The sequence below is a fragment of the Propithecus coquereli genome, unplaced genomic scaffold (genome assembly GCF_000956105.1).
Source record: "Propithecus coquereli isolate 6110/MARCELLA unplaced genomic scaffold, Pcoq_1.0 Scaffold840, whole genome shotgun sequence".
Classification (NCBI taxonomy): Eukaryota; Metazoa; Chordata; class Mammalia; order Primates; family Indriidae; genus Propithecus; species Propithecus coquereli.
In genome coordinates this window covers 750,427-777,191 of record NW_012154619.1, presented here as the reverse complement: position 1 = coordinate 777,191, position 26,765 = coordinate 750,427, and the positions used below count along the sequence as shown (strand labels likewise).

Genomic DNA, 26,765 nt, shown 5'->3' with positions numbered 1-26,765 from the left:
AAATAAGAAATTGGAAACCATCAACTCTCAGAATGTCTAACAAACATCATTTAAATTTTAACTCTTTAGTTCCTTTAAAAGAAGAAACAACTCACATATTTAGTTGTGGCTAAAGGAATCATCAGTTACCCTCTCTGCCTGTAACCCTTGAGTGAAGGACTAGTCTGGAGGTCACTAATCCTGATGACCTGGTGGGGGAGCAAGGCATTCTGGATGTCCCATCAGGGCCATTCCTGAAGTCTTGAAGATAGTGCCCGGCAGCTCAGGAGACTTGTGCACAGCATACAGACTTTGGCCCTATGTCTTCTCTGTGGTACACGCACCATTTTATACTGTAGCCCCCGAGATTTGGGTTTCTGTGTTTACTAGCAATTACACAGGTACTTTAACAAGTGCATTGAATTGCCACCCCTATCTGAAGACTGGGTGATGGAGATTTCACGTTTCCTGGAACTCCCTGGTTTCCTGGAGGGAAGCTGCCACCGAGGGCGCATGTTTCTTGGAAAGCTGAGAAGAAGGAGCCCAACATCCACCACTCGCCAGCCGCGGAGCCCCGCTGGGGGCTATCAGTGCTGGGGCTTACCTGGGACATCAATCAATCTCTTGTAGACATTCAAGAAGGCTGCCTCAGCCTCTTTGCTTCTTTTGCTCAGTGCGTCAATCTGAGAGGGGAGGAAGGAAAGAAGAGAAAAACAAAGAGCTCAAAATTTGTCAAGAGGTAATTTAAAAATCATTATACATCTAGTGAGTTCCCACAGCAAATGGAAGTCTGATTTCTCCACACATATGCATGACAACTGGGCCTTCAGCCCCTCAGAAGAAAGCCCGCAGACACACAAGAGGGAGACGGTCTCCATGGCCCAGGCCATCAGGGTGAAGGAGGCCACTCACCACACTGAGCAGGGACCACTGGGTGGGCTTTCCACAGAGAAAATGGTCTGGCGTGCCCTTCCTGGCCTCTTTCCTTCTTCTGCAAGTGCTAAGAGCTGACCATGCACTAGACATTGTGCTTGAGAAGGTGGGGCGGAGGGGTAGGCAGGGAGAGATGATAGCTCCTATTCCCAGGAGCTGGGGTGTAGTGGGGGAAACAGGTATGTCAACAAGTAATTAAATTCCAGCCAGAAAAGTGCCCTGGGGACATGGAGAAAGGGACCTCAGGCAGCAAAGCTGTCACATTGGAGCAGAGTCTTCAAGAGCAGCTCCCAGGGTGGACAGGCGAGGCAATGCACATAAGAACACATGCAGACACCCAGAGCAAAGGTCTGAAATTTGGAGGGTCACAGATCCTCTTTAAGAATTTTGTGAAGCCAAGGGCCATCCCACACGCCATCCCCCGCTCCCCTCTAATCCAAAAACCCACGCGGAGTTATGCATTCTATTTTAGGACACTCACACATCAGTCTGTGCTCCATCCATGAAATCCAGATTAAGACCCATAATTGGGGCTGGGAGATGAGCAAGCCTGCTGGGGTGGGAACACGGACACACGTGCAGGGGCTGTGGGTGACAACACTGGAGAGGCAAGCGGGGTGGTATCCCAACCTGTGTCACCTGAGCATCAGCTAGAGTGGAAGGAGCACAGAAGGGGCAGGGAGGAGACCCCTTGGGAGGTGCTGCCCTCATCTCGGTGAGAAATGCGTGGGGCAGGGCCATGGGTGCTGAGGAGGTGAGGCAGGCGGGAGATCTGGGGCCGGGAAGAACAAGGCGCCCAGCTTTCCAGCTTAGGCAATGGGTGAGGTTCTGCGACACTGGCAATCACTAGGATTGGTTTGTCTTGTGAACTGACCCAGCTGAGTTCGTTTCCCCCAGTGTCTACATCTATTACTCAAAGAAAGGTGAAGTTTGAAACCCTCAAGTATGCCAGACACACATCCAAAGAGCTTCCAAACACAGGATCGACTTGTTACAGTACTTAGCTCACACACACAACTGCTGAGACAACAGATGACTTTATACACCTGAAGCATGCAAGATTGTACATGCATGAAGTTCATATTGGCTCAGGAAAAGGACACTAAATTATATATTCCTTCTGTCCCCTCACAGAATTATGTTCTCTGTCTCCAATGTTATTAAAGAGGCAAAGGATGTGGCTTAATTACAGGGCCTCTCGCCTGAGCCAACTGACAATTTGTTAAGGGCTGAGAGGTCACCTGATTAAGGACGGTTAGACACTAAGGGACGGGGGACAGGGTGAGCAGGACGGTCTGGGAAATCTGACGTAGACCAAACCAATGCAATGCGAGCATTTCTAACTTCTGACAACTTGTGGTCCAAAATTCCAATTTGAGGTCAGTTATTTGGAACTCAGACATATCCCCCCACCACAAAATAAGATTGTGATTTAGGTGTTGAGAGGGGTTTCAGAATAATCCACATGGGCTATTAATATGACAAGACAACTCTCTTTTTTTAAAAAAAAATAACCCCCCCCATTTTTAGCAATACATGCTCATTGTATAATTAGAAAAATATAAAAAATATAGAGAGGAAAATTAAAGTCATAATCCTGCTATTCACTGGTGAGAGTCATACTGTCTGGTCTGTAATTCTCTTCAATTTTTTTCTAATTAAAATATACAGTTGAATGAAATGCAGGCAGATGGGGAAACTAGAGGCAGACGTAGATTAGGGTTGTCTAGTGACAGGGTGGGGAACAGGGAGGGGTTGGTGGATGCCGGCTGAGGGGTGTGTGGTTTCTTTTGGGGGATGATGAAAATTTCTACAATTGTGGTAACAGTTGCACAACTTTGCAAATTTACTAGAAGTTAATAAACTGCAGGCCTTAAATGTGTAAATTATATGATATGTGAATTATATCTCAATAAAGCTGTTTAAAATCTGCATGTATTTGAAGTCAAACAATATACAAAATTTTGTATTGTGTTTTCTTCCACTCACATACATCTTTTTAAATGTCTATTACAAATTTTGGGAAATGTCTTAATGGCACTATTTCAACCGTACCTAACCACCACGTAGAGATGTTTGGAGTAAACGTGGATTTGTAGCTGCCTCTCCAGCTGCCTGGGAAGCTCCCAGGCCCCTCCTAAGAGCCACGTGGCCGTGGGAAGCAGCTAGTCCAGAGAGCCAGGCAGACACTTGTCATGTGTTCCCACGGGGGCACAAAGAGTGGCTGCCTCTCTGGTGGCAAAGGATGCGGAACATTGTCCTTCTCTCTCCTGTCTGGGTGGTTCATAGGGACACGGAGGTGGGGTCTGGTGATCCGCACCTCATACTTGGGGACGTAATGGGTTGCACTTAAGCATCCCCAAAAATGCTCAAGTCCTGACCCCCAATACGGTGAAGGAGACCTCATTTAGAGATAGGGGCTTTGCAGGTGATCACGTTAAGACAAGGTCCTAATCCAGTATGACCAGACACAAAGGAGATGTCTGGACATGGTCACAGACACGTACCCAGCGAGAACGTCACGTAGAGATGAAGGCTGAGACCAGGGTGATGTGACTGTTAGCCAAGGAACACACAAGATCACCAGCAAACCCCCAGCGGCTGGGGACAGGCACAGAGCAGATCCCCCTCACTGTGCCCAAAAGGAACCAACCCTGCTGACACCTGCATCTTGGCTTCCCAGCCTCCAGACCGTGAGAGGACAAAATTCTGCTGTTGAAGCCACTCAGTTTGTGGTATTTGTTAGGCAGCCCTGGGAACCACGATTCTGAGTGCTGTCCCCTTTCCTCTTCCACCAAGGCCAGGGAATCCAAGCCCAGAGCTGGGAACAAGGCCAGGCCAATGTGTTTAACCCATTCATTAAGCAACTGGACCATGAGGTTCCTGAAGGAGATGAGAGTACTCCGTGCCTGGCTGAGCTACGTGATGAGGTCCTCTAACCCCCTTATGAGATTTCTAGAACTGTCTGGAAGAATTTGCTGATTCTGGGAATTTGGGTACTTTCTATGCTCCTCCACTCTTTGGACTTCTCCCATGGCCACGGGCCTAGACCGAGGGTGGCCCCGGAGTCGGAGCTTGGGTCTGTCCTCTCCCTTTCCCAGCCTAGCTTGCCCGGGGCGGGCCGCCCTCTGGCCGCCGACACTCGTGAATTCCTTGCTGCAGCCTGTGACTTGCTAGTTCTGTGGTTTTGCTTATGTGGAATGCCCTTCGCCGGCATCTCTGTCCACTCCAGACCTGTCTATGCTGCAAGACTCAGTGCAAGCGCCACTCTCTTCGACTGTGCTGGGCTCCCTTGGCTGGCAGCGTGCTGAGTCTGGAAGGGGCCAGGCAAGCTCCCTTTGCTGCCAGCTCCACTGCATCTGCACAGGGTGAGTCAGTGTGAGCGGCTACGGGGAAGGCGCACACCACAGCGACTCTGCTACGAGGAGGAGCTGCCCTCCAGGTGTCCGTGCGGCTACTGCCCGGGAAGGGGCCCTCCTGTGAGGGAGGGAGGGAAGGGACAGGGTCCTCCTCATCCTCATGCCCTCCACCCGCCACACCCGCCTGACAGTGGGTACATGGCTGTCCGCTGCACGCCTTGGAGGTGGTGAGCCACAGCTTGGCCCCCTACGAGAGGGAATGGATTAGTGATGAGAAGAGGTTTGGGGTATGGTCTTAAGACAAGGATTGCTGAAGTTAGGAACCTAGTTAGGATCCTGGCTACTTCATGTACCCACATCAGCCCAAAGTAGAGATTCCCACGCCTTTAAAACCATTTGCCAGAAGCACCGCTGTAAAGGCAGGACGGGGGCAGATCTAGAGGCCGTTCGGGCCTCAGGTAGAACCTGCCCTGCTCCAAGGGATCAGCCTACTTTTCAAGCTCACCTCCTGCCACGCCTCACACTCCGGCCACACCCGGTCACTCCCTATTCCCTGAATACATGAGCAATTTCCCTTCAGCCTGGAAGGCGCCTCCCTGGAATGCTCCCCTGATCCCCGGCTCAGTGCTGATCCGTCTCCCAGCTGCGGCCACTCCCACTGCTGCGGGGGACTGCCCTGGAGTCCCAGGACTACAGATAAGGCTCCTCCCTCGGGGGTTTCTGAATTCCTGGAAAGCCCAAACTAGGCTGTAGCATCAACTGCCTTTCCTCCCAGCCGCTGGCACACAGGTGTTTAATACACTTCTACAGTGTGAATCAAAGTCTACCTCAATTGTCCAATGGTTTCATCTGCACAAGTGAGCAAACGGTTAAGAAATCCAGTTTCAAATCTTTATAAAAATGCTTAACATGTAAAGAGTTCTCAGTTCAGTGAGTGTGTGTCTCCTGCGCTGCAATATGATGACGGCCACTCGGCTGGTGGCAGCCCCACTGGCGTGTCTTTCCCACTGCACACACCCAGGAGTGCTCTCGAGCCACATGTTCTCACCGGGGCAACACGCTCGATGGCTTCTACTGGATCCGACCGTTACCCTTTCGGCAACATCACTTTCATAATGTTGGGCTCGGTTTTTTACGTAATAAGTATTACATTTATAGACAAACGTCTACACGAAGGTACTTTTATTCTAACTCTCAATCAATCAGTATCTGCTTACAGCAGTAGAAAAACTCAGAGTCCAGGATGGAGAGCAAGTTCACAGAATCCTTCGGGAGACCCCTGAGATTCAGAAGGGGTGAGAAGTGCCCAGGTGTTTGGTGCCAGCACAGTGGTGCTGCGGGGTTCGGGGAGTCTCGGCATATGGTGCTTCTGCTCCCAACCGCCATCCACTGTCCCTGCAGGAGGCAGCACACAGCTCTGCCACTGCATCTGACGTGTGGTGTGACAGCACCTGCCAGGTGGGTGCTTCCCCACCCCAGACCTCGGGTGTGGCCACGTGAATTGCCTTGACCAATGGCATGTACGTGACAGTGCCATATGCCACGTCTGAGCATAAGATTTAAGAGCCATGACATGGTTCAGCCATTGCACCTGTGTCCTCTGCCATCAGAGTAGTATGTCAAGTGACAGGAGCTGCTTCTTCCACTGAGATCTCAAATGAAGACCAGCCAGGGTGCCAGGGCAGAGTCACAGCCAACATACAGTATCAACAAGGAACAGTCTTTTGTTGCCATAGGCCGCTGAGATTGGGAGTTGTTTGTTACTACGGCACCATCTAATAAAAGCTGACTATCACAGGTCTTAACAGGTGGCCACATCGCTAAGAAGGTAGCACAAGGTAAAAATAAGGACTAAACAACCAACATCTTGAGAGCTACAGGATTTTGGTTTATTTGTTTTGAAGCTTGATGCTTATTTTTGTCGAGAGGTTGGGGGAAAATCATGGTATGATATATTAATAGTAGAAACGGCACTAAATTTGACATCAGAGGACTAGATTTAAGATATAGCTCCAGGATGTGTTCTGGAACACTGAGCCAGCTATGGAGCTCTGCCTCTCTGACCCTCACTTTCTGTGGCTGGGAAAGTGGAATCGTGAAAATGCCCATCTTGCAGGAACCCTGGCAGAATTGCATGACGCAGATATGACAATGGCATGGAGCGATCCACGAGCAAGTTTCCAGAGTGGGGGAGCATCTCTGAGCCATGAGGTGTTTTAGAAGGAGAACTGCCTGCCATGCAAATAGCAACTCATTGTGTCCAAGTCTTAGAGGGTCAGCGAGAGGAGAATTCTCATGTTCAGAGCATTAGATACTGCACAGAAGAAAGGGCCACTTTTAAAAGAATTCACCTGTTATCATAGTCTCTCGTTTTTCTTTTTTTCCCCCAGATGAAAGATGTTCTCTTAAACAGCATCTACAATGGGTTCCTACAATTCCTCAGGGGTTAGCTCATGCCTTAAAATAACATTCCCCGCAGGAAATCCCTAACTCGTTTGTGAGCGAAATCAATTTCAGAGCTATAATCTCATTTCTACCTTTGGTGTTTCAGCCTTAACTGAAGCCCCCTCATGACTTCTAGTGGGGACACTGCAGACCAGCAGCCAGTGATCACACAAACTGTAGCCTCTCCTCTCCACCGAGCATGATGCGTCCTCCACAGTGGCCCTGGGTCACTGTCCCACAGCCTGGGAAGAACTAGGTGGCCACCTTACCTTAATGGCTTCTCTTTATCCCCAAGAGATTCCTTAAAACTTACTCCTGAGTCCAGCAACATGGATGACTTGGGAAGACCAGCATGGGGGAAGCGGCTTCCCATAACTAAAAGCTCTAAGAAAGCTTTTACTATCCACCACGGTTTATCTCGCCTAGATAGTGGGAAGTGCCGAGATAGAACAACAAGAACCAAGTTGTTCTCTACTTTGGGGAAGAGCAAACTGTCCTTGAGGGAACAAGAAGAGCCTGGTGAGGCAGTGTTAGCAGAACAGAAAAAGATGGAGGTGCTTTGGGGTTGAGATCGACTAGCTGCGTGATATCTCTAAGATGGAGAAAAGAAGACCTCTTCGTGGCTTCTCGTAAGTATTAAAAGGAATGGGTGCAAAACGCCTACACAGGGCCTGGCACTTGGTGGGCCCAGAATACTCTGCAGCTGTTACTATTACACGATGCTCTGTTTGCACAGGGTGAGTGCAAAACCCCACCCGAGGGCAGGCCGCACATCGAGCGCACAGGGAAAAGGACGATACTCTTTTGCATGTTGGACTGTGGCAGACTTTGGAAACGTACGGGGGGCCCCAGTGCTGCCCCGCTGGGCCCTCCATGTGCCACACAGCAGGGTGTCTTGGCACATGAGTTGAGAGGTACAGACAGAGACTATGACGTGGACTTTTACGAGGGCCCAGGGATCACCAAACTAGCATGAAACAGAAAGATGGGTCTTTAGATTATCGGTGGGGATGATAACTGGGGCTTAAGAAGTGCTGTGTATGTTGGAGCGAGAAAGGTTCATCTTTCCAGGGTGCTGCCTGGGCCTGGCCTCATGTGGGAGGCAGGCAGGACAGTGCCCCCAGGGTCAAGGCTGGGATATGTTGTTGGGACACCAGGGTTGGAGGCCCAGCTCCAACACTGAAACGGCAGCACCACCTGAGCCACTGAATTAACCTCCCTGGGCCTCGCCTTCTTTATCTGGAAAGTCGGGAGGCTACCTCTTGGAAGCTGTGAAGGTCAAAGCCGCAGGGGCAACTTGGTAAACAGTGAAGGGGCTGCCATGATACCACCTCCACTTCTCAGAGGCGGGAAACAACCACGTCACTCAGAACTTGGCCCCTAACCAACGACCCTGGGACATGACGTCTCAGCACTGCGCGCAAGGGCTGGGTTTGGGGCCTGGGCCCACATGGCCGGTGGAAGGAGTGTGTGCTTTGAAGAAAAGACATACTTGGGGTTTGAGTCCTGGCTCTGGTACGCACTGGCTGGGTGATTTGCAGGCAGGGTACTTAAATATTTAAGCCTTGGTTTCTTCATCTGTTAAGTGAGGGCAACAAACTCCTCCTTATTGAGTTGCTGGGGCAAAACAAGAGAACCTTCTACATCAAGTTTCTGGCAAAGTCTGGACAGAAACCAAGTCAACATCAGTAATTTTCCCTAATAAATCCAAACTTAGCACTTTCTTTCCACTATACCACAGCTGTCCCCCTTCGCTACCAAACCAAGCAGAAAGCCACAATGCTCCAAGTCCTGGGGGACCAGGACACTTAAACAACATTTAAGACACCACAGTGGCAATGACACACCCAGGAACAATCCACTAGCCTGCACAGCCTGGGAGTTTACACGCTAATGATTTAGAAATAAACACAGACCATTAAAAGAATTTTCGAATCGATGGGTTCTGCTGGACTGTAGGCCAATACAAATCAAAGAGAGCGGCAGGGACACGACGGAGTAGTTTTGTCTCGCTCTAAGTTTGGCTGCAGAATTTTTTCAAGAGCAGACATGTTTTGAAGAGCCACATAGAATACTGGATGTCAACTGTGAATGACCAAGGTCCTGTCCAAAACAGGCATGTACACAAGCCAAAGCATCAGAGGTCTGATTTTACCTCAACATGGCCACGTAAAAGGAACATACGTATTTTCTGAAAAAAGATGAAAGCAGCAGACAGCCCAGTAATTCCCCTTAAGTATATGTTCACCTCATGTTTGGGAAAGGACTAGTCCTGCCATTCCCATGAGAGCTCTACAGGGAGACGAGAGACCCTGGAGCGTGGAGAGGCCCTCTCCCAGCATGCTGGCCGACCCTGGGGACACGTGGAAAGAAGCGAAATCGGAGACAGGTGTGGGAGCCCAGCTGCCACCACCAGCTTTGTTTCTCAATGTCACGTTCCTTCATGATTTCCAATGCCCAGCATGGGAGTTCAGTGAGGCTGAATCATGCCTACACCCCTTCCCATCCCAGAGCACCAAACAGGGTTTCCTGGATGTCCCTCCACTGCTCAGAGCAGGGTGGACAGATTCCACAGGGCAGTGTTGGCTATAAAGATGACGCACTGCAGACCTGGGTAATATCACAAAACTGCTTCTTACAGAAACTGATGGAAGTATTCCTTAATTACTCCCCACACTCTGCAAAGTATCTAACACAGGAACACCAGAGGAGCCACGGAGAACGAGCGTGGGAACGAGGGTGTGAGGCCACAGAGAGGAGACATGTGGCAGAGGACAATGTAAGAATAATAGCAAAGATGATAAAAATAGCAGCAAGCACTTCCACCTTCCTTTACAGTTTACAAAGCCCTTCCACATACATCTGACATTTCACCTGCCAACATATATCTGAAAGGCTGTCTTGGGGAAGAAGGATTAGCTGTCTTCTCTCTCCCCGGAGTGCAAAACCAGAACCAACAGGTAAAAGCTACAGGAAGGCAGATCACAGACTGACCAACGGGAAACTTCAGGAGGAAGGTGCCGGCCGCCTTTCTCACCCACTACTTCATTCATTCCTTCACTCTGTCCATAAAATTGCTTAAGGAGCCTTTAATGTGCTTGGTGGTGTTCTATCCCATTCTGTGGGGGACAGAGATTCCTACTTCTACCCGCCGAGGGCTTGGGATGGGACAGTGTTCCCTTACCCTGGCCCTCCAGGGGTAAATCACAGCAGCCTGGGGAAAATTGCCCAGAGGATGAAATGTCTACCTGAGATTTTTAAAACTCGTTTTTTGTGAGTAGATAATATATGTGTAGAGTAAAAAAAATTTAAAGGTATAAAAACATACATATTGTTTAGCAAGACTGCATGATACAAGATCAATACATGGGCATACCTCCAAGGTACTGTGGGTTTGGCCCCAGAACACCATGAAAAGTGAATAAGACAAAAACAAATATTGCAATAAATTGAGTCACATGAATTTTTTGTTTTCCCAGTGCATATAAAAGTTAGTTATGTTTACTGTTGTCCACTAAGTGTGCAATGGCTTTATGTCTAAAAAAAATTAATCTGCATACCTTAATTTAAAAATAGTTTATTGCTAAGAAATGCTAATGACCACCCGAACCTTCAGGAAGTCATAATGTTTTTGCTAAGGGAGGGTCCTGCCTCCATGTTGATGGCTGACGACTGGGGGGTGGCTGCCGAAGGCTGGGGTGGCTGTGACAACTTCTTACAATCAGACAACAATGAAAGTTGCTGTATCAATTGACTCTTTCATGTAAGATTTCTCTGTGGCATGTGATGCTGTTTGATTGCATTTTACCCACAGCAGAACTTCATTCAAAGTTGGAGTCAGCCCTCTCAAACCCTGCTGCTGCTTTATTGGCTAAGTTTATGCAATGTTCTCGTCCTTTGTTGTCATTTCAACACTGTACCCAGTGTCTTCACTGGTAGTAGGTTCCAGCTCAAGAAACCACTTTCTTTGCTCATCCACAAGAAGCAAGTCCTCATCCATTCAAGTTTTATCATGAGATTGCAACAATTCAGTGACATCTTTCAAGTTCCACTTCTAATTATAGTTTTCTTGGTATTTTACCAGATCTGCGGTTACTTCCTCCACTGGAGTCTTGAATCCCTCAAAGTCTTCCATGAGGGTTGGAATCAACTTCTTCCAAACTTCTGTTCATGTTGCTATTTTGCCCCCCTCCCATGAATTACAAATGTTCTTAATGGCATCTAGAATGGTGAATCCTTTCTAGAAGGTTTTCAATCTACTTTGCCCAGATCCATCAGAGGAATCACTATCTATGGCAGTTAAGCCTTATGAGACACATTTCTTAAATAATAAAACTTGAAAGTTGAAATGACTCTTTGATCCGTGGGCTGCAGAATGGATGTTGTGTTATCAGGCATGAAGACAACACCCATCTCCTTGTACATCTCCATCACAGTTCCTGGGCGACGAGGTACGTTGTCAGTGAGCAGGGATATTTTGAAGGGAATCTGTTTTCCTGAGCAGTGGCTCTCAACAGCGGACTTAAGACAGTCACAGCCTGTCTTTCGAAGCTGTGAAGCCAGGCACTGATTCTCCTCTCTAGCTAGGAAAGTCCTAAATGGCTTCTTCTTTCAATAGAAGGCTGTCTGATCTACATTGAAAATCCACGGTTTGGTGTAGCCGCCTTCATCAATGACCTTAGCTAGATCCTCTGGATAACTTGCTGCAGCTTCTACATCAGCACTTGTTGCTTCGCCTTGTACTTTTATGCTATGGAGACTGCTTCTTTCTTAAACCTCATGAACCAACCTCTGCTAGCTTCCAGCTTTTCTTCTGCAGCTTCCTCACCTCTCTCAGCCTTCACAGAATTGAAGAGAGCTAGGGCTTTGCTCTGGATTAGGATTTGGCTTAAGGGAACATTGTGGCTGGTCTGATCTTCCATCCAGACCACTAAAACTTTCTCCCTATCTGCTGATGAGACAGTTTTGCTTTCGTATTATCCATGTGTTCACTGGAGTAGCACTTTTGATTTCCTTTAAGAACTTTTGTTTTGAATTCACAACCTGACTAACTGGCACAAGATGCCTAGCTTTTGGCATGCCTTCCTCACTAAGCTTAATCATTTCTAGCTTTCGATTTAAAGTGAGAGACATAGGACTCTTCCCTCCACTAGAACACCTAGAAGTCATCGTAGGGTTATTAATTAGCCTAACTTCAATACTGTTGTGTCTCAGGAATAGGAGGCCCAAGGAGAGGGAGAGAGATGGGGGAATGGCTAGTCAGAAATGCAGTCAGAACACACAAGACATGAATTAAGTTCACTGTCTCATATGGGCACAGTTTGTGGTGTCTTCAAACAATTATAATAGTAACATCAAAGATCACTTACGACAGGTCACCATGACAGATATAACAGCATAGAAGTTTGAAATATTGTAAAAATGACCAAAATATGGCACAGAGATATGAAGTGAGCACATGCTGTTGGAAAAATGGCATTGACATAGGATTGCCACAACCTTTAATTTGCGAAAAATCACAATATCTGCAAAGCACAATACCGTGAAGCACAATAAAACACAGTATGCCTGTATAAAAATCAACTGTCTTTCTATATTTCCGTGATAAACGACTGACAGTGAAATTTTTTAAAAAATTCCCTTTATAACAGCATCCAAAAAAAGAATAAAATACTTAGAAGTAAATTTAGCAAACGAAGCACAAAACTTGTACTCTGAAAACTATAAAACATTGTTGAAAAAAACTAAACTAAGGCCGGGCGTGGTGGCTCATGCCTATAGTCCCAGCTCTCTGGGAGGCTGAGGCGGGCGGATTGTTTGAGCTCAGGAGTTTGAAACCAACCTGAGCAAGAGCGAGACCCCGTCTCTACTAAAAATAGAAAGAAATTAATTGGACAACTAAAAATATATAGAAAAAATTAGCCGGGCATGGTGGCGCATGCCTGTAGTCCCAGCTACTCGGGAGGCTGAGGCAGGAGGATCGCTTGAGCCCAGGAGTTTGAGGTTGCTGTGAGCTAAGACGACGCCACGGCACTCTAGCCCGGGCAGCACAGTGAGACTCTGTTTCAAAAAAAAAAAAAACTAAACTAAATGGAAAGATACCCAATGTCCATGGATTGGAAGACTTAATATTGTCAAAATGGCAATAGTCACCAAGTTGATTCGCAGATTCAATGCAATGCCTCTCAAAATTCCAGCTGGCTTCTTTACAGAAATTGACGAGTTGATTCTAAGATTCATACGGAAATGCAAAGGACCCCAAATAATCAAAATAATTTTGAAAAAGAAAAACATTGTTGGAGGATTCACATTTCCCAACAAAAACTCAACACATAGCTACATCAACCAATACCAGCAGTAGCACAAGGATAAGCACACAGAAAAATGAAATAAAACTGAGGACCGAGAAATGCACTCTCACATTATGGCCAACTGATTTTTGACATGAGTGACCAGACAATTCAAAGGCAAAAGCATAGTCTTTCAACAAACAGTGCAGGGACAACTGGATATCCACATGTAAATGAACAAAGTTGGATGCCTACTTTACAACATATACAGAAATTAACTCAAAATAAATCAAAGGCTAAAATGGAAGAGCTAAAACTAATAAAACTTCTTAAAAGAAAACACAGGTGTAAATCTTCATGACCTTGCATTAGGCAATGGTTTCTTAGATATGACCCAAAGCAGAAATAACAAAAGAAAAATAGACAAATAAGATTTCAACAAATTTATAACTTTTATGCTTCAAAGGACATTATCAAGAAAGTGAAAAAACAACCCAGAGAAGAAAAGTTTTGTAAATCATACATTTGATAAAGTATTCCAGAATATATAAAGGCTTCTTACCACTCAATAATAAAAAGATAATTAACTGAATTAGAAAATGAGCAAAGGATCTGAATATACCTTTCTCCAAAGGCATATAAATAGCCGAGGAGTATGTGAAAAGAGAGTCAACATCAATAGTCTTTAGGGAAATGCAAATTGAAACCATGGTGCCATACCACTGCACACCCACTGTGATGGCCATAATAAAAAAGATAATGGTAAATGCTGGAAAGGATGTGGAGAAACTGGAACTCTCCCACATGACTGATGGAAATGTAAAATGGTGTAGCCATTTGGAAAACATTTTGGCAGTTCCTCAAGATGTTAAACATAGTCACCGTATTATTACCCCAGCAATCCGACTGCTAAGTACATAACCAAGAGAAATGAAAATGCATACCTACACAAAAACTTGTATATGAATGCTCATAGCAGCATTATTTGTAATAGCTAAAAAATGGAAAAAGCCCAAATGGCTGTCACCTGATGAATGGATAAAACATGGCACATCCAGTGGAATATTATTCAGCCACAAAAAGTAATGAAGTACTGACACGTGCCACAACATAGATCAATCTTGAAAACATGCTAAGTGAAAGAAGCCAAGAACCAAAGGCTTATATGCGATTTCATTTATATGAATGTTAAGAATGGCCAAATCCACAGAGGCAGAAAGTGGTTGCCAGGGCTTGGGGTGGGTAAACGGGGAGTGACTGCTAATGGGTGTGAGGTTTCTTTCTGAGCTGATGAGAAATGTTTTGAAATTAGATAGGGTGATGGTTGTACAATATTATGAATATACTACGAATCATTTAATCATAAAAAGGAAAGGAAAGGAAAGGAAAAACACAGTTTATATTATAGTAAACAGGCCTCCCTCCCATCCATGCCCACCTATCGCCCAGCTGCCTGGTGTGGAGATAAGGGCTCTCTCATGCATCTTTCCAGAGATATTTTATGCATTTACAAGCACTTACAGACACACATTGGCTTCCTTTCCCCCCGCCCAAGCACAAATGGTAGGATATGACAGATACAGCTCCGTATCTTGTGTTTTGCCCACTTAAGGTGGGTTTTAAAGAAGATGAAGATCAGCTTCCTGTATTGTGGGAGGGCTGTGGAAAGACACAGAGACATGGAAACGGAAGGGCCTGTTCAGAGAAGGGCAGGGATCTGTCATGCCTTGGGGACGAGGTGGGTGGGGAGACAGGAGGCGAAGAGGCAGGCAGAGGCCAGGCTGCGCAGGGAGGTGCAGGGCCCTGTGCCAGGGTGGCAGCTTCATGCTGAAAGGCACAGGGAGCTCCTGAGGATGTCAATCAGGGCGTGCCATGGGGTGGTCATTCAGGATGTGATGGCAACACCACAGGAGGTAGAGAGACCAGTCCAGGACACAAAGAGACGGAGGGAACTGTGTGTTGGGAAGGGGAGCCAATCCCAGCAAAGTTGGGGAACAGAATCCACAGGGTCTCATGGTGGGTGTGGTTCCTCCCCGAGTTCTGGCCGGGGCAACTGGGACTGGTTACCCCCTTGAGATGGGGAACACAGAGGTGACTGTGTCTGGTGATCACAGTGTGTGGGAGAAGGTGAAGAGGGTGCTCCAGTGAGGCCTGATGGGGGAAGAGAGGCCCAGGTCAGAGACAAGGATATGGAACCATCGGCCTCCAGATGTCCCAGATGAGGTTGCTCAGGGAGCACGGGTAGCACAGGAATGCAGTGAGAGCCCCAGAGGCTGGGGCTGGATCCTGGGGGGCACTGGTATTTAAGAGGTCAGAGGACCTAGGGGATTCTGTGATCATGTGATCACCATTCTGTGATCATTACAGCCATTGTGTACCCAGTGCTGCTGCTATGCCACGATCTTAAGTATATACAAATAAGTCTCTACCCTGTAAAGTAGACTTTCCATCATACGAATGGAACAGAGAAGCTGAAATGACATATTCAAGGTCACGTTAGTAAATAATGATGTCAGGTCTCAAATCCAGATCCGTTTTGACTCCAAAATCGGCAATTTGTCTATTTGGTTTTCTCTGCTCCTCTAAGCAGGAACCCAGGAAGCAGCCGGGACACAGTAAGAAAAGGGAAGCCGTGTCCACACTCAGGAGTCTGCTTCCGTGCCTGCAGACGTGTCCTGTTCTATAGTGGCAGCTCCTTAACAGGGACGCTAGGAACGCTCCCAGCCAGACCTCTGAGTCCCCACGTGCCTGTGGGAGGACGTGACTGCTCCCAGGGTAATGCCACTTGTCTGCCCGTGTTTGCCCCAGGAGGATGCCCAGCCCCTCATCTCTGGGTCAGACTTGCTGTCCCGAGTCCCCCAGCACCAGCGGTCTCAGGACATGAATGGGGTTTGACAGCTGGGGGTGAGGAGGGGGTGGTGGAGATCTGCACCAGGAGTGGGGGCCACAGTTGTCTCCTTTCCCCCCACAGCCTTGAGAACTGGTGTCTCTCTCTTTCTATGCCCCTGCGGATAACTTGGTACATGTCTCTCTTCTTATGCTGGAGAACGAAGTGGAATTTCACAGGTTTTTCCCTCTTCTCCTACTTCTGAAGCAATTTCGAGACACCTCTCAAGCTTTATGGAATAAGCATGGGCTTTCGAGTCAGAGGTTGGAGTCCATGCTTCAGCTCTAAGGCTGACAAGCTTCGAGCAAGTTACTCAACCTCTCTGGGCCCATTTGCTCCTCTCTATAGCTCAGGGCTGAGCTGCTATGCAAATGAAAGGAGGTAACACACGTGAGACTTTGGCACACAGCTGGCGCTGCAGAGATGCTCTACTCCCTCCCCTCCAGCTACCCAAGGGCTGCGCTAATTGTCTGCTCTGTTTCAGAGGAAACTGCCCTCCAGGTGAGTCTTCACTTCCTACCAGCGGTGAGCCAAGGCGGGCCCTGTCCTTCTAGATCCTCGTTTATGGCCCGGGAGAGAGAGCAGGACGTGATGTCAAGGAGCACCCCTGAGCAGTGCAGTTAAGGAAGGTGGGAAGAGGCCTCTTCGATCCCCTACTGAGGAGAGCACTTGGTGTCTGCTGGCCCACCTTGCTGGAACTTAGAAGGCTCAGGAAGTTCATACTTAGAGGACACAGATGAAACAGACAGAGGCTCATCTGTGCAGGCTAGATGAGCGTGTGGCTCTTTGAGTCTGGCAGCACTTGCTGGAGGTGGAGAGTATGCAGTGACAAGAGGGTGGCGCTGGGCTGGGCACAACAAGGCTCAAGGGGCCACACAGTCCACGAGAGGTCTGGAGCTGGGGGGCCACAACCACACTTCAGGCCCCTGTTCTACCCCTCAAATTCCCTTCTACCTTCCTGCCCGGTCACTTGGGATGGTAATGACATCCCCAGCATGGGGTAGTGGGAAGGGCTGCAAGAGAGCACAGAAATGGTGCTTTGTAGATGTACAATTCTGTGCAAATAATTATTAGCAAAGGGAGCTGTGGCACAGCTGGAGGAGACTGGTGGAGCGGCAGGATGTGGGATGTGCTTGAACTCCATGTTCAAGCAACAAAACTTCTCGAGGCTCTCGGCTGTCATCAAACAGCACCTTGTGCTCCTGCCTCGGAGTCGCACACAAATGAACATGGCCCTCTGTCTGGCCGTCTGGTCCTTGGTGTCAGTTTCATTTAAGGAATTACTGCATTAAATTGATGGAACATTAGTAAAACCTAATTAACATCCAGACTGAGTTTTTCCAAGGGAAGAGAGATCTGCAGAAAATAAAATACCCTAATAATTTAAATTCCACAATATTCGAATAAATATTATATGACTAGGTATTATAAGTAGGATTATTCTAGACCAGGGGGAAAAAAAACTATTAAGAGTCAGTCTACTCCTACAGATAAATACAACATCAAATCCTCATTCAAATCTATCCACATTCATTATGTGAGGTGACGGAGGTCCTGAGTGGTTGGTCAGCTGACTCGGTAAAGGTCAGGGCAGGTCAGGCCTCAAACCCAGGCTTTAATGCTCTAGGGCCGGTTCTCCTACCATCATATCCCTGAATTGGGTTAGGAATGGAAGGAGACAGAACACCAAGCCCTTTTTTTTTTTTTTTTTTTACTAGCAGGGAATGCTTTTGATTTATATACCAGGGTTGTTAACTTTCTATGCGTCCATGCACATGTGTGTCCATCTATCTATCTCTCCCTCCCTCCTTCCCTCCATCCACCCAACCACCCATTCATCCCTCTATCCAATCATCTATTCATCCCCTCCATTCATCCATCCATCCCTCCATCCAATCATCTATCCATCCACCACCTACTGAGGGCCTACTACATGCTGAGCCCTGTGCCACGTGGGGATATAGAGCCTACTCAAATGTTTTAAGCCGCGTCTGCATTAATTTACCCAGGGTTTAGTTCAGGTCTAGCCTAGCACATGGATGTTCAGTAAATACTTACTGAAAGAAGGAATGAGCAGACCCTGTCCTCAAGAAGCTCATGGTCTGGGGGGGGACAGTGACATAAGGAGCTATAATCCCACGACTGTAAGAACTGAGGGTTACAGCCCCCCTGTGAGCAAGGCAGGGGAACAACCTGGGCAGACCCCACTCAGCTGGCCAACAAGATCATTCTGGTGGCTCCTCCAGTGTGGCTTCCCTGACAAAGACATCTATTTCCCGGGCTGTCAGGAACAGAAGTGAAACGGGCAGGTCCTGGGGTGCCAGGTCTGCTCCAGCCCCCCAGGTGCTGATATCAGTCCCTTTATCACATGGGAGCTCGATTTCCTTACCTGTGGCCCACTGTTCTGAGTCAATTTTGCCACTACGTCATTTTTCTGAGTTATTCTAAAGCACTTTGAGCTTCCTTTTCTCCATATTAACTCAGTTCAGGTCAATTTGATAAACATTTCCCAAGCACCTACTATGTGCCGGGCAGTGGAAGACTCCAGAAGCCTTCCTTAGGAGACGGTCATCCTCAAGCCCCAGGTCTGTCCTGAGCCCGGCATTCGGGGACCGATCCCGGCAGCTGGGTGCCTGGCGCAGGTCCCTCGGCTGGGAGGGCCGGCCCCACTCGCATTTGAGCTGTAAACATCCAAGAAATCTACCGGCGGTTACTGAGAGGATGTTAAAAATAATTATCCGCTGAAAATATTAGATTTGCTCTGGATTGTTCATTACATACAATGGTTTAATAGGACTTTTATTGAATAGCTGCAGAGCTCTGGGCCGAAATCAATTTGCCCTGCACGCGGAATTTTGATGTCTGCTGTTGACTTCCCCAACACAGAGCAATTTGTAATAGCTTTGGCTCGCTGTTGTTTTCAAAGCTCCTGCTACATCACAAGCATTTATTTCTGACCACAAAATTACATTTATTCAACAGAAAGCAGCTCCGGGTCTTTAAGAGGTTAACTTCTGGAGTGCTTGGCTGCGCTCCAGCCCGCGGCCAGGGGCGCGCTGGCGCGGTGGCACCCGGGGCGGCGGCAGCGCCGGGCGGGCGGCCGGCCGTGATTAATAGACTGCTGAGTGCGCGCCTTTCCACATGCGCACGGCTCCTGCCCCTGCGCCCATAGATCACGGCTCAGCCTCAACATATCTGACTGAAATTGAATTTGGCTTCTCTCTCAACCGTTCATTTCCTATGTTATGCAAGGTTATATCCTTTTCTGCATGAGCAGAACCAAACCAGCTGCAGCTTTGGGGGAGAAAATATGCTTTCAATTATGCAGCTGGCCTGAATGCTGCGCCGCAGTCCTACTGCCCCTAATTGAGCCATCATGGAGCGGAGCTACGGGCAGGAAGATACTGTATTCGTCGGGGCCAGGATTTTATCATAAGATAATTATAACACACCATCCCGATCACTACCGCCATGGCCACTGTCACCTCCACCACCACGGAAGGCCCAACAGCTTGAGGATGGCTTCGCTGGGTGAGAAGGAAGCCCCTCTTAAGGAGCCAGGACAGAGGGCTATATTGTGTTTCTTGCCAAGCCTTCTTGTGTCCTCCAGCCACAACTCAACAGCCTGGGCTCAGGGTGCAGGCCCCCTCCAGTCACTTGCAGGGACGCTGGGCCCCAAACTTGAAGACGGCTCTGGCACCTACCCGCCCCCACCCCTAGGCAGGTAACCAACCTATTTTTTCTTGTAGGAACCTAGGCAGAGTCTCGCACACAGCACTCAGTAAGTACTAACAGGGGGGAAGGCGACGGGGAGGCAGAAATTCAACTAAGAATAAATACCTTGCAAAATCAGCTCTGCAAGGCAAAGGAGGTGATATGAAATCTAAGACAAGATACAGGCCTTCAAAGCATATAAAATCTTGTATAAGAGTGGGCTGGAAAGAGGGGGAAAGTTAGCAACAAGAAAACAAACCACCTCACTATAAAATGGGCTAAGGACTGAATAGATATTTCTCCTAAGAAGACACAGAATTGGCCAACAGGTACAATCATCAGGGAAACACGAATCAAAACTGCAGTGAGCTATTACCTCACACATGCTAGAATGGTGATTGCCAAAAAGACAAATAGCAAGTGCAGGTGAGGGCATGGAGGGAGGGAAGCCTCGTGCGCCGTTGGTGGGAATGCAGATCGGTACAGCCATCACGGAAACAGTATGGAGGCTCCTTACAAAGTCAAAAATAGAACTACCATGTGATCCAACAACCCCACTTCTGGGTATGTACCCAGAGGAATTGAAATCAGTATCTTGAAGAGATATCTGCACTGCCATGTTCTCTGCAGCACTATTCACAAGAGCCAAGATTTATAAACAGCCTAAATGCCAGACGACGGACGAATGAAGAAGAAGTGAGATGTGTTACACATGTACACACACACACACACACACACACACACAGTGCCTACCCTCTAGATCTTAGAGGCATAAGGCTTAGTACAGGGTAAATTAAACTATCCCAATAAGTAAAATACAGGGGCAGAATGTTTTCAGGCTCAAAATCAAAAGGGAGATGCAAATGAAGCCCTCCCAGAGATGAGAAAGGGAAGAGCTTGTTTCTGGCGGGGGCATCTTGGGCTGGGAGGATCTGGCATTTGGGCTGGGCCTTGAAGGATGGGTGAGAACTGACAACATCCCTGGTAAGCACTCATTGGCCCTTGTGTGGAGACTCCCAGTGATGGGCAACTCACTGCCTCCAACGGCAGCTTATTCGATTTTTGAAGAGATCCGAACCGCTGGGATATGTCGCCTTCTGTCCTGCTGATGAGAGTCAACCCCAGCAGTGGTCCACTGAGTCCCACTGGACTTCAGGGCGGTGGGTGATCTCCCTTACCTGCTCACTTTACAGATAAGCAAAGTTGGACAGAAAGAGGCCAGGGGAGTTGCCAAGGTCACGGAGACAGCGGCTGGCAGTGCCTGGACTGGCCCCAGGTCTTCTAGTTCCCTACGAGATGCTCTTTGGAGTAAACCACACAGACACCCCAGGAACACGTAAATATGTTACGGCTCAACAGAAAGGGGCTGCAGGATGTGCTGGAAACTCTTAGTCACTTTTCACTAATTCATAGAATATTCATCCAACTTTCTCCATTTCACCTATTATTTGATCAAAATCTGTCAAATCGCCCTGCCAGTGCACACAGGGTCTTTGCTTTCCCCTGCAGTGAGATTTCCCCTTTATACTACACCCTTCACCTACGCCTGCCACGGCAGCCTCAGGGCCCCAGCATGGCCAGGCCCCGCTGGCGTTCCTGGTCTGCTTCCTGCAGAGCCGGCCTGCATCCCCGGAGCCCGGGTGCTTGCTCTCTTCCTCCTGATGCTCTGCCCCAGCTCCAAGAGCATCCCTCAGACGTCCCGTCCTCAGAGAGGCCTTCCAGGTCAACTGTCTAAAGAGGCCACCCTCTCTTCCTGCTCGGTCCCACGGCCCGGCATAGCTCCCTCGCAGCACCCGTCACCATCTAACTTTGCTTTGTGTATTATCTGCCTCCCATCATTAGAATAGCAGGGACTTGTCAACTGTATTCACTGCTACATCCTTAGTTCCTATTTGGCCCATAGCTGGAAGTAGTGGGCTTACAAAAAGGTTTTGTTAAATTAATAAATGAGTGACTACCAGACAGTAAAACCCAGCATCAGGGAGCACGGCCTGCCCACCGCTCTGAACGGTGTTGGTGTAAAGCAGTGTGTGTAGAGCAGGCCTTCAGTACGAAGTAAAGTTTCAGGTTATTCCTTGGGTCCCTCAGGTGGGCCATGTCAGCAGGTGATTCTGTGATGAACTCGCAGCCTGCAATTCACCTGCGCCCTGCTCCTCCCAGCAGTGCAGGCCAGGGTTGCAACGAAGCGGGTGGACACAATTGTGGATATTTATGTACGTGTGGGACAATGCCCTGAGCTCCAGAATTCACGTCGGAGGGGCTGGCTAGAAGGGGAGGACCTGAGGCAGGGTCTACAGAGCACTTTACACAAGATGAACATCAAGCTCCTTACCAAAGACCGGGGGCGCTGGCAGAGACCAGGGAGGGGCTAAAGGCACAGCCTCCTCCCCGCCCAGGCAGTATGAGAGCGCACCAACGTCAGAGAACACCGCGGGCGTGCCAGGCGGCACCAGGCCAGGGGCCCTGCCCTGCCATCATGAGTGAGTCGGGGTCACTCATTCACCCTCTCTCAGGCTTAGTTTCCTCATCTGCTTCCGTCTGCCCATCCAATGGACATGCTTAGTGCTCACTAGGACCAGGCCCTGGCGCACAGAGGAGGCTAATTCAGACACAGGAAATCTCGAGAGAGTGGGGACATCAACCAAACACACAAACACATTAAGAAAAGTTGTTCTGAAACAAAAGAACAAGGTACTACACAAGAATTAGTAAGAGGGCTTTAATTTAGATGGATGGTCAGAGAAGACCTTTTTGAGTATGTGACATTGTGTTGGGTCCTAATGGCTGAGTAGGAGAGGGCTAGCCACGGAGCCGCGGGAAGCGGGTTGGGCAGAAGGGACAGACGCAGGAAGCTCACTGAGAGCCGGCACCCAGGCCGGGGTGGCTGGGGCACGGGCAGCAGCTGGGCTAGGGCAGCCTGCAGGCCTCGCTCAGGTCTCGGGGCTCTGTGTTTACCTCCAGAGCACTGTGGAGCCACTGGAAGTTTCTAAGTGAGGAGCTGACCTGGCCCTGCTGAAAGGAGAAAAAGTGGTGGTGGTGGGGGACCCATTCGAAAACCGTCACAAGGGTTGCAGTGACACAGTGGTGTGGGTGGTGGGTGGGGGGGACAGAAAGAACTGGGCAGATCTGAGATACACTGGCAGCAGGATGGAGCAGGAGGGTGTCCTAGATTTCTGGATTAGGCAAGTAGGTGGGCTGGGGAGATACCTCCCAAGGAGGGCAAGAAAGGACAAGGAAATTTAAGCAGGTGTGAAAGTCAGAGCCAGGGGACGTGGCTGTGGGTTAAGGGTCTTTCCTCTGGAGTCTCTAAGCAGTAACATCCGGCAGGCCGTCTTGTATGAGCCTGGCACTCAAAAAGACAGGGTTAGACAGAAGTTTGTGTATTTGGCATATAGATACTGAGAGATTATATAGCAAAGAGTGCCGTAGTCACAGGTCTGACGGAATAGAAGAAATTCTCCCAGGAGACTCAATAGCAATAGCCAGAGAAACGAAAAGAACCGAGAGGGCATAATGTCACGGGACGTCAAGAGGGGAGAGAATGTCAGCGAAGGACATCAGGTGGGCTACGTGTCACTGTGGTAAGAAGGCTCAGGACGAGAGGGTCAGGGGAGCGTGGGGCAGTCGCGGGCTGAGGAGGTTTTCCATCTCTCGAGAGGGAACATAATAAAGATTGCAGGAATGCTGATGGGACGGATCTGGTAACTAGTGGACTGAAGACAGGGAAAGAGATAAGAGATGCGAGCACAGAGCACGGCGGCTCCTCAGAAAGCAGGAGCAGGTGGGCTCTGGGTGCCTGCAGTGGGACGTGGGTTTGAGGAAGGGCCACTTCCTCCTCCACAGAAAGAAGGAGGCTGAAGTCGGGAGGGACACGGCTTTGGAGATCGGGTGACAGGAAGAGAAAGGCAGAAGCTACTTTCAGAACTGTGAGGACCAGGCGAGTGTATGCTTGAAAAACACCTACCCCAGCACCACGCTTGGACTTGCTAAGTGTCTGTCGGGGTTCAGGATATGATACCCCAAAATATGGCCCCTAGGCATTTCAAAAACACCAGAAGCAGGAAGGTCTCTCTGACCTTCTCCCTCCCTTCTCCCTTAGAGACCCTCATGTGACAGTTGACCTGGAGGAAAGGAATGTCACCCAGGGAGGCAGGGAAAAATCTGAACAAGCAGGCCCTGCTCAGTCCCCCCAGGTTATTCCATGAGACCACACCCCTTTGTCCTCCATTCCTACTTCCGCACGACTGCCCATAAAAATATCAAGTTTCCCCTGTTACTTTGAATCTTCATTTCTGAAGGCTCTTATGTCGCACAAAACTCCATTAAATAAATGTGTATGTTTTTCTCCTGTTAATCTGTCTTCTGTTATAGGGATCTCAGCCCTGAACCCTGCTGTGGGTGAGGGGAAGATACTACTGCCCCCCTACCTGCCCCCCAAGTGGTATTTCAGTGGGTGCCCATTTGAACATTATTGCACATGCGCCTGCCCTCCCTATCCGGTCTCGCCTGAAGCATCCATTTACCCGGGAGATTAAAATTGATCATAGATGAAATGCAAAGAAATGGAAAAGAGAATATTCGGTTTCTGACATGCAAAAAAGAATTACGTAGCTATTGCCTTGTAAGCATTTTTTAAAAGAAATATTTCATATATACTAAGTATAAAGTGTAAGTAACAAATTCAACAACTGTGAGACTATTTCGAAGACTTTTGAAACCTCTTTTGTGCCCCTCTACGAAAACCTGAGTTTCCTATTTATCCTTTTCTTACTTTTCTTTACAGTTTTCTTATGTATGCATCCCTAAATAGTATCAGTTAATTTGCATATTCTCGAATTTCACTTACTATTTCCTGCGATGTTGCATTCTATCACATGAGTATCTAACTCTTTACTTGGGTCTTCATTTCTGAAGGCTCCTGCATCATGCAAAACTTTTATTAATAATTTATTGATAAATTTGTATGCTTTTTTCTTGCTAATCTTTTGTTACAGGGGTTATAACAAAATGTTATAGCATTCTTTCTACTGTTGATGGACATCTGGGTTGTTTACACGTGTTAACAATTTTTAAAATTTCTAAACTTGTTTTCTGGGGCAACAAGCTGTGTCAAGGTACATGTACCTCTTTATCCCCTGATGCCAAATTGGTTTTAAAAGAGGTTAAACCCATTTACACTCCAACCTTGACTTTTTAATTTCGGTCAACCTGGTAGGTATAAATAATTTGCATGTGAATTTACGTATGTATGTATGTATGTATGTATGTATGTATTTAGAGACAGAGTCTCACTCTGTCACCCTTGTTAGAGTGCAGTGGCGTCATCATAGCACACAATAACCTCAAACTCCTGTGTTCAAGTGATCCTCCTGCCTCAGCCCCCCGAGTTGCTGGGACTATAGGTGCGGACCACGACGCCTGGCTCATTTTTCTATTTTTAGTAGAGACGGGGTCTTGCTCTTGCCCAGGCTGGTCTCAAAGTCCTTAGCTCAAGCAATCCTCCCACCTCAGCCTCCCAGAGTGTTAGGATTACAGGTGTGAGCCACCATCCCCAGCCCACGTGACATTATTTTAATTTGCATTTCCCTGATTATTACTGAGCTTGAACATCTTTTCATATATGTACTGATCATTCTGATTTCTCTTCTGAGAATTATGTTCATGACTTTTACTCATTTTCTCATTGGGATGCTTTTTTCCTATTGATATGTAAGAGTTTTTAATATTGTGTGAACATTAATCTTTTATCAATTATGGATGTGACAGGGTTTGTAGGGTTGTGGCCAAGGCTACCCCACATGTGACTGTGCAAAGCACAGCTCTAGGAGGTGTCCTTCACATCACAGGCATTTGAGTCTTTATCATGATAAACAATCAGATAAGTCTGAATCTTTATTACGACAAGTTTGCAACAGATGATATGAAACGTCTTGAAAAAGGCAGAACCTTTTTCTAGTTCACAGTTGGGGCTTATCTTTTCACGTTTTTAAGGGTATCTTTTCATGGGGGAAAAAAAGCTCTTGCTTGAAAAATTTAATATAGGTGATCGCAATAATGTCTTCCTTTGTGGTTTTCCACTTAAGAAATCCTACTTAACCCAAACTCATCAATTCTATATTTTCTTCTAAAAGGTTTAAAGCTTTGCCTTATGTCTTGCCCTATAGTTTGTATTTGCATATGGTGTGAGGTAGGGCTCCAATATCATTTAATTCTATAAGGATTAACCAATTGTCAGAGGACTATGAAAAGTCCCCCTTTTCCTCACTGATCTGTAATGCCATCTTTCTGACATATTTAGCTTCTATTTATACATGCATGGGTCAGTTTCTGGTTTCTTTATTATGTTCCATTGGTGTATTTCTCTCTCTCTTTGCCTATTATTGTAGCTTTGACAACCTGGTACGGCAAATCCTCCAATTTGTTCTTATTCAATGTTATCTTCGCTATTACCACTTGCTCTTGCATATATATAAATTCTAGAATCACCTTTTAAAGTTTTATAAAAAATCCTGTTGGGATTTTGACTGAATTACAATGACTGATTCTATGATCAATTTGGAGAAAACTGACCTCTTTAATAATAGTGGAAATTCTATCCTTGAATTCCTTCTCTCTCCATTTAAATCTTCTTTAACTCCCTTCAATTTAAATGTTATATTTTTCTCCAGAAAGAGTTCTTATGTGTTGTTGTATTTATTTCTAGGTATCCTTTTTTTGCTATTGCTATTTCCAGTGGTATCCTTTTTTAAAATTATATTTTTGGTTTGCTGCCGATGTAGAGTGTGTAATTACTTTTGTATATTGATTTTGTTTCTAGCAATCTTGTTAAATAATTGAGGTTCACTTGAAAAATGGCAGTTTTATCTCTTCTGTTATAATACTTATACAGATGCTCCTGGACTTACAATGGGGTTACGTCCCAATAAACTCATGTTAAGTTGAAAACAGCCTAAGTCGAAAATGCATTTAATAAACTAAACCGTCAAACATCATAGTTTAGCCTAGCCTACCTTATGTGTTCAAAATACTTACATTAGCCTCCAGTTGGGCAAAATCATCTCACACAAGGCGTACTTTATAATAAAGTGTTTAATATCTCATGTAATTTATTTAATATTGTACTGAAGTACGGTTTCTACTGAATATGTTATCACTTTC

The 26,765-nt window shown here is 47.2% G+C and overlaps 1 protein-coding gene across 3 annotated transcripts in view; it reads right to left on the bottom strand.

The window, feature by feature from the left end:
• CUX1 (cut-like homeobox 1) overlaps positions 1 to 26,765 on the bottom strand; it is a 365,653-nt gene that overhangs the window by 162,338 nt on the left and 176,550 nt on the right. For all 3 annotated transcript variants that reach the window (XM_012663953.1, XM_012663954.1, XM_012663952.1), the window contains exon 4: positions 584 to 662. In XM_012663953.1, the coding sequence (XP_012519407.1) occupies positions 584 to 662 (79 nt within the window). The remainder of the gene's footprint in view (positions 1 to 583; positions 663 to 26,765) is intronic.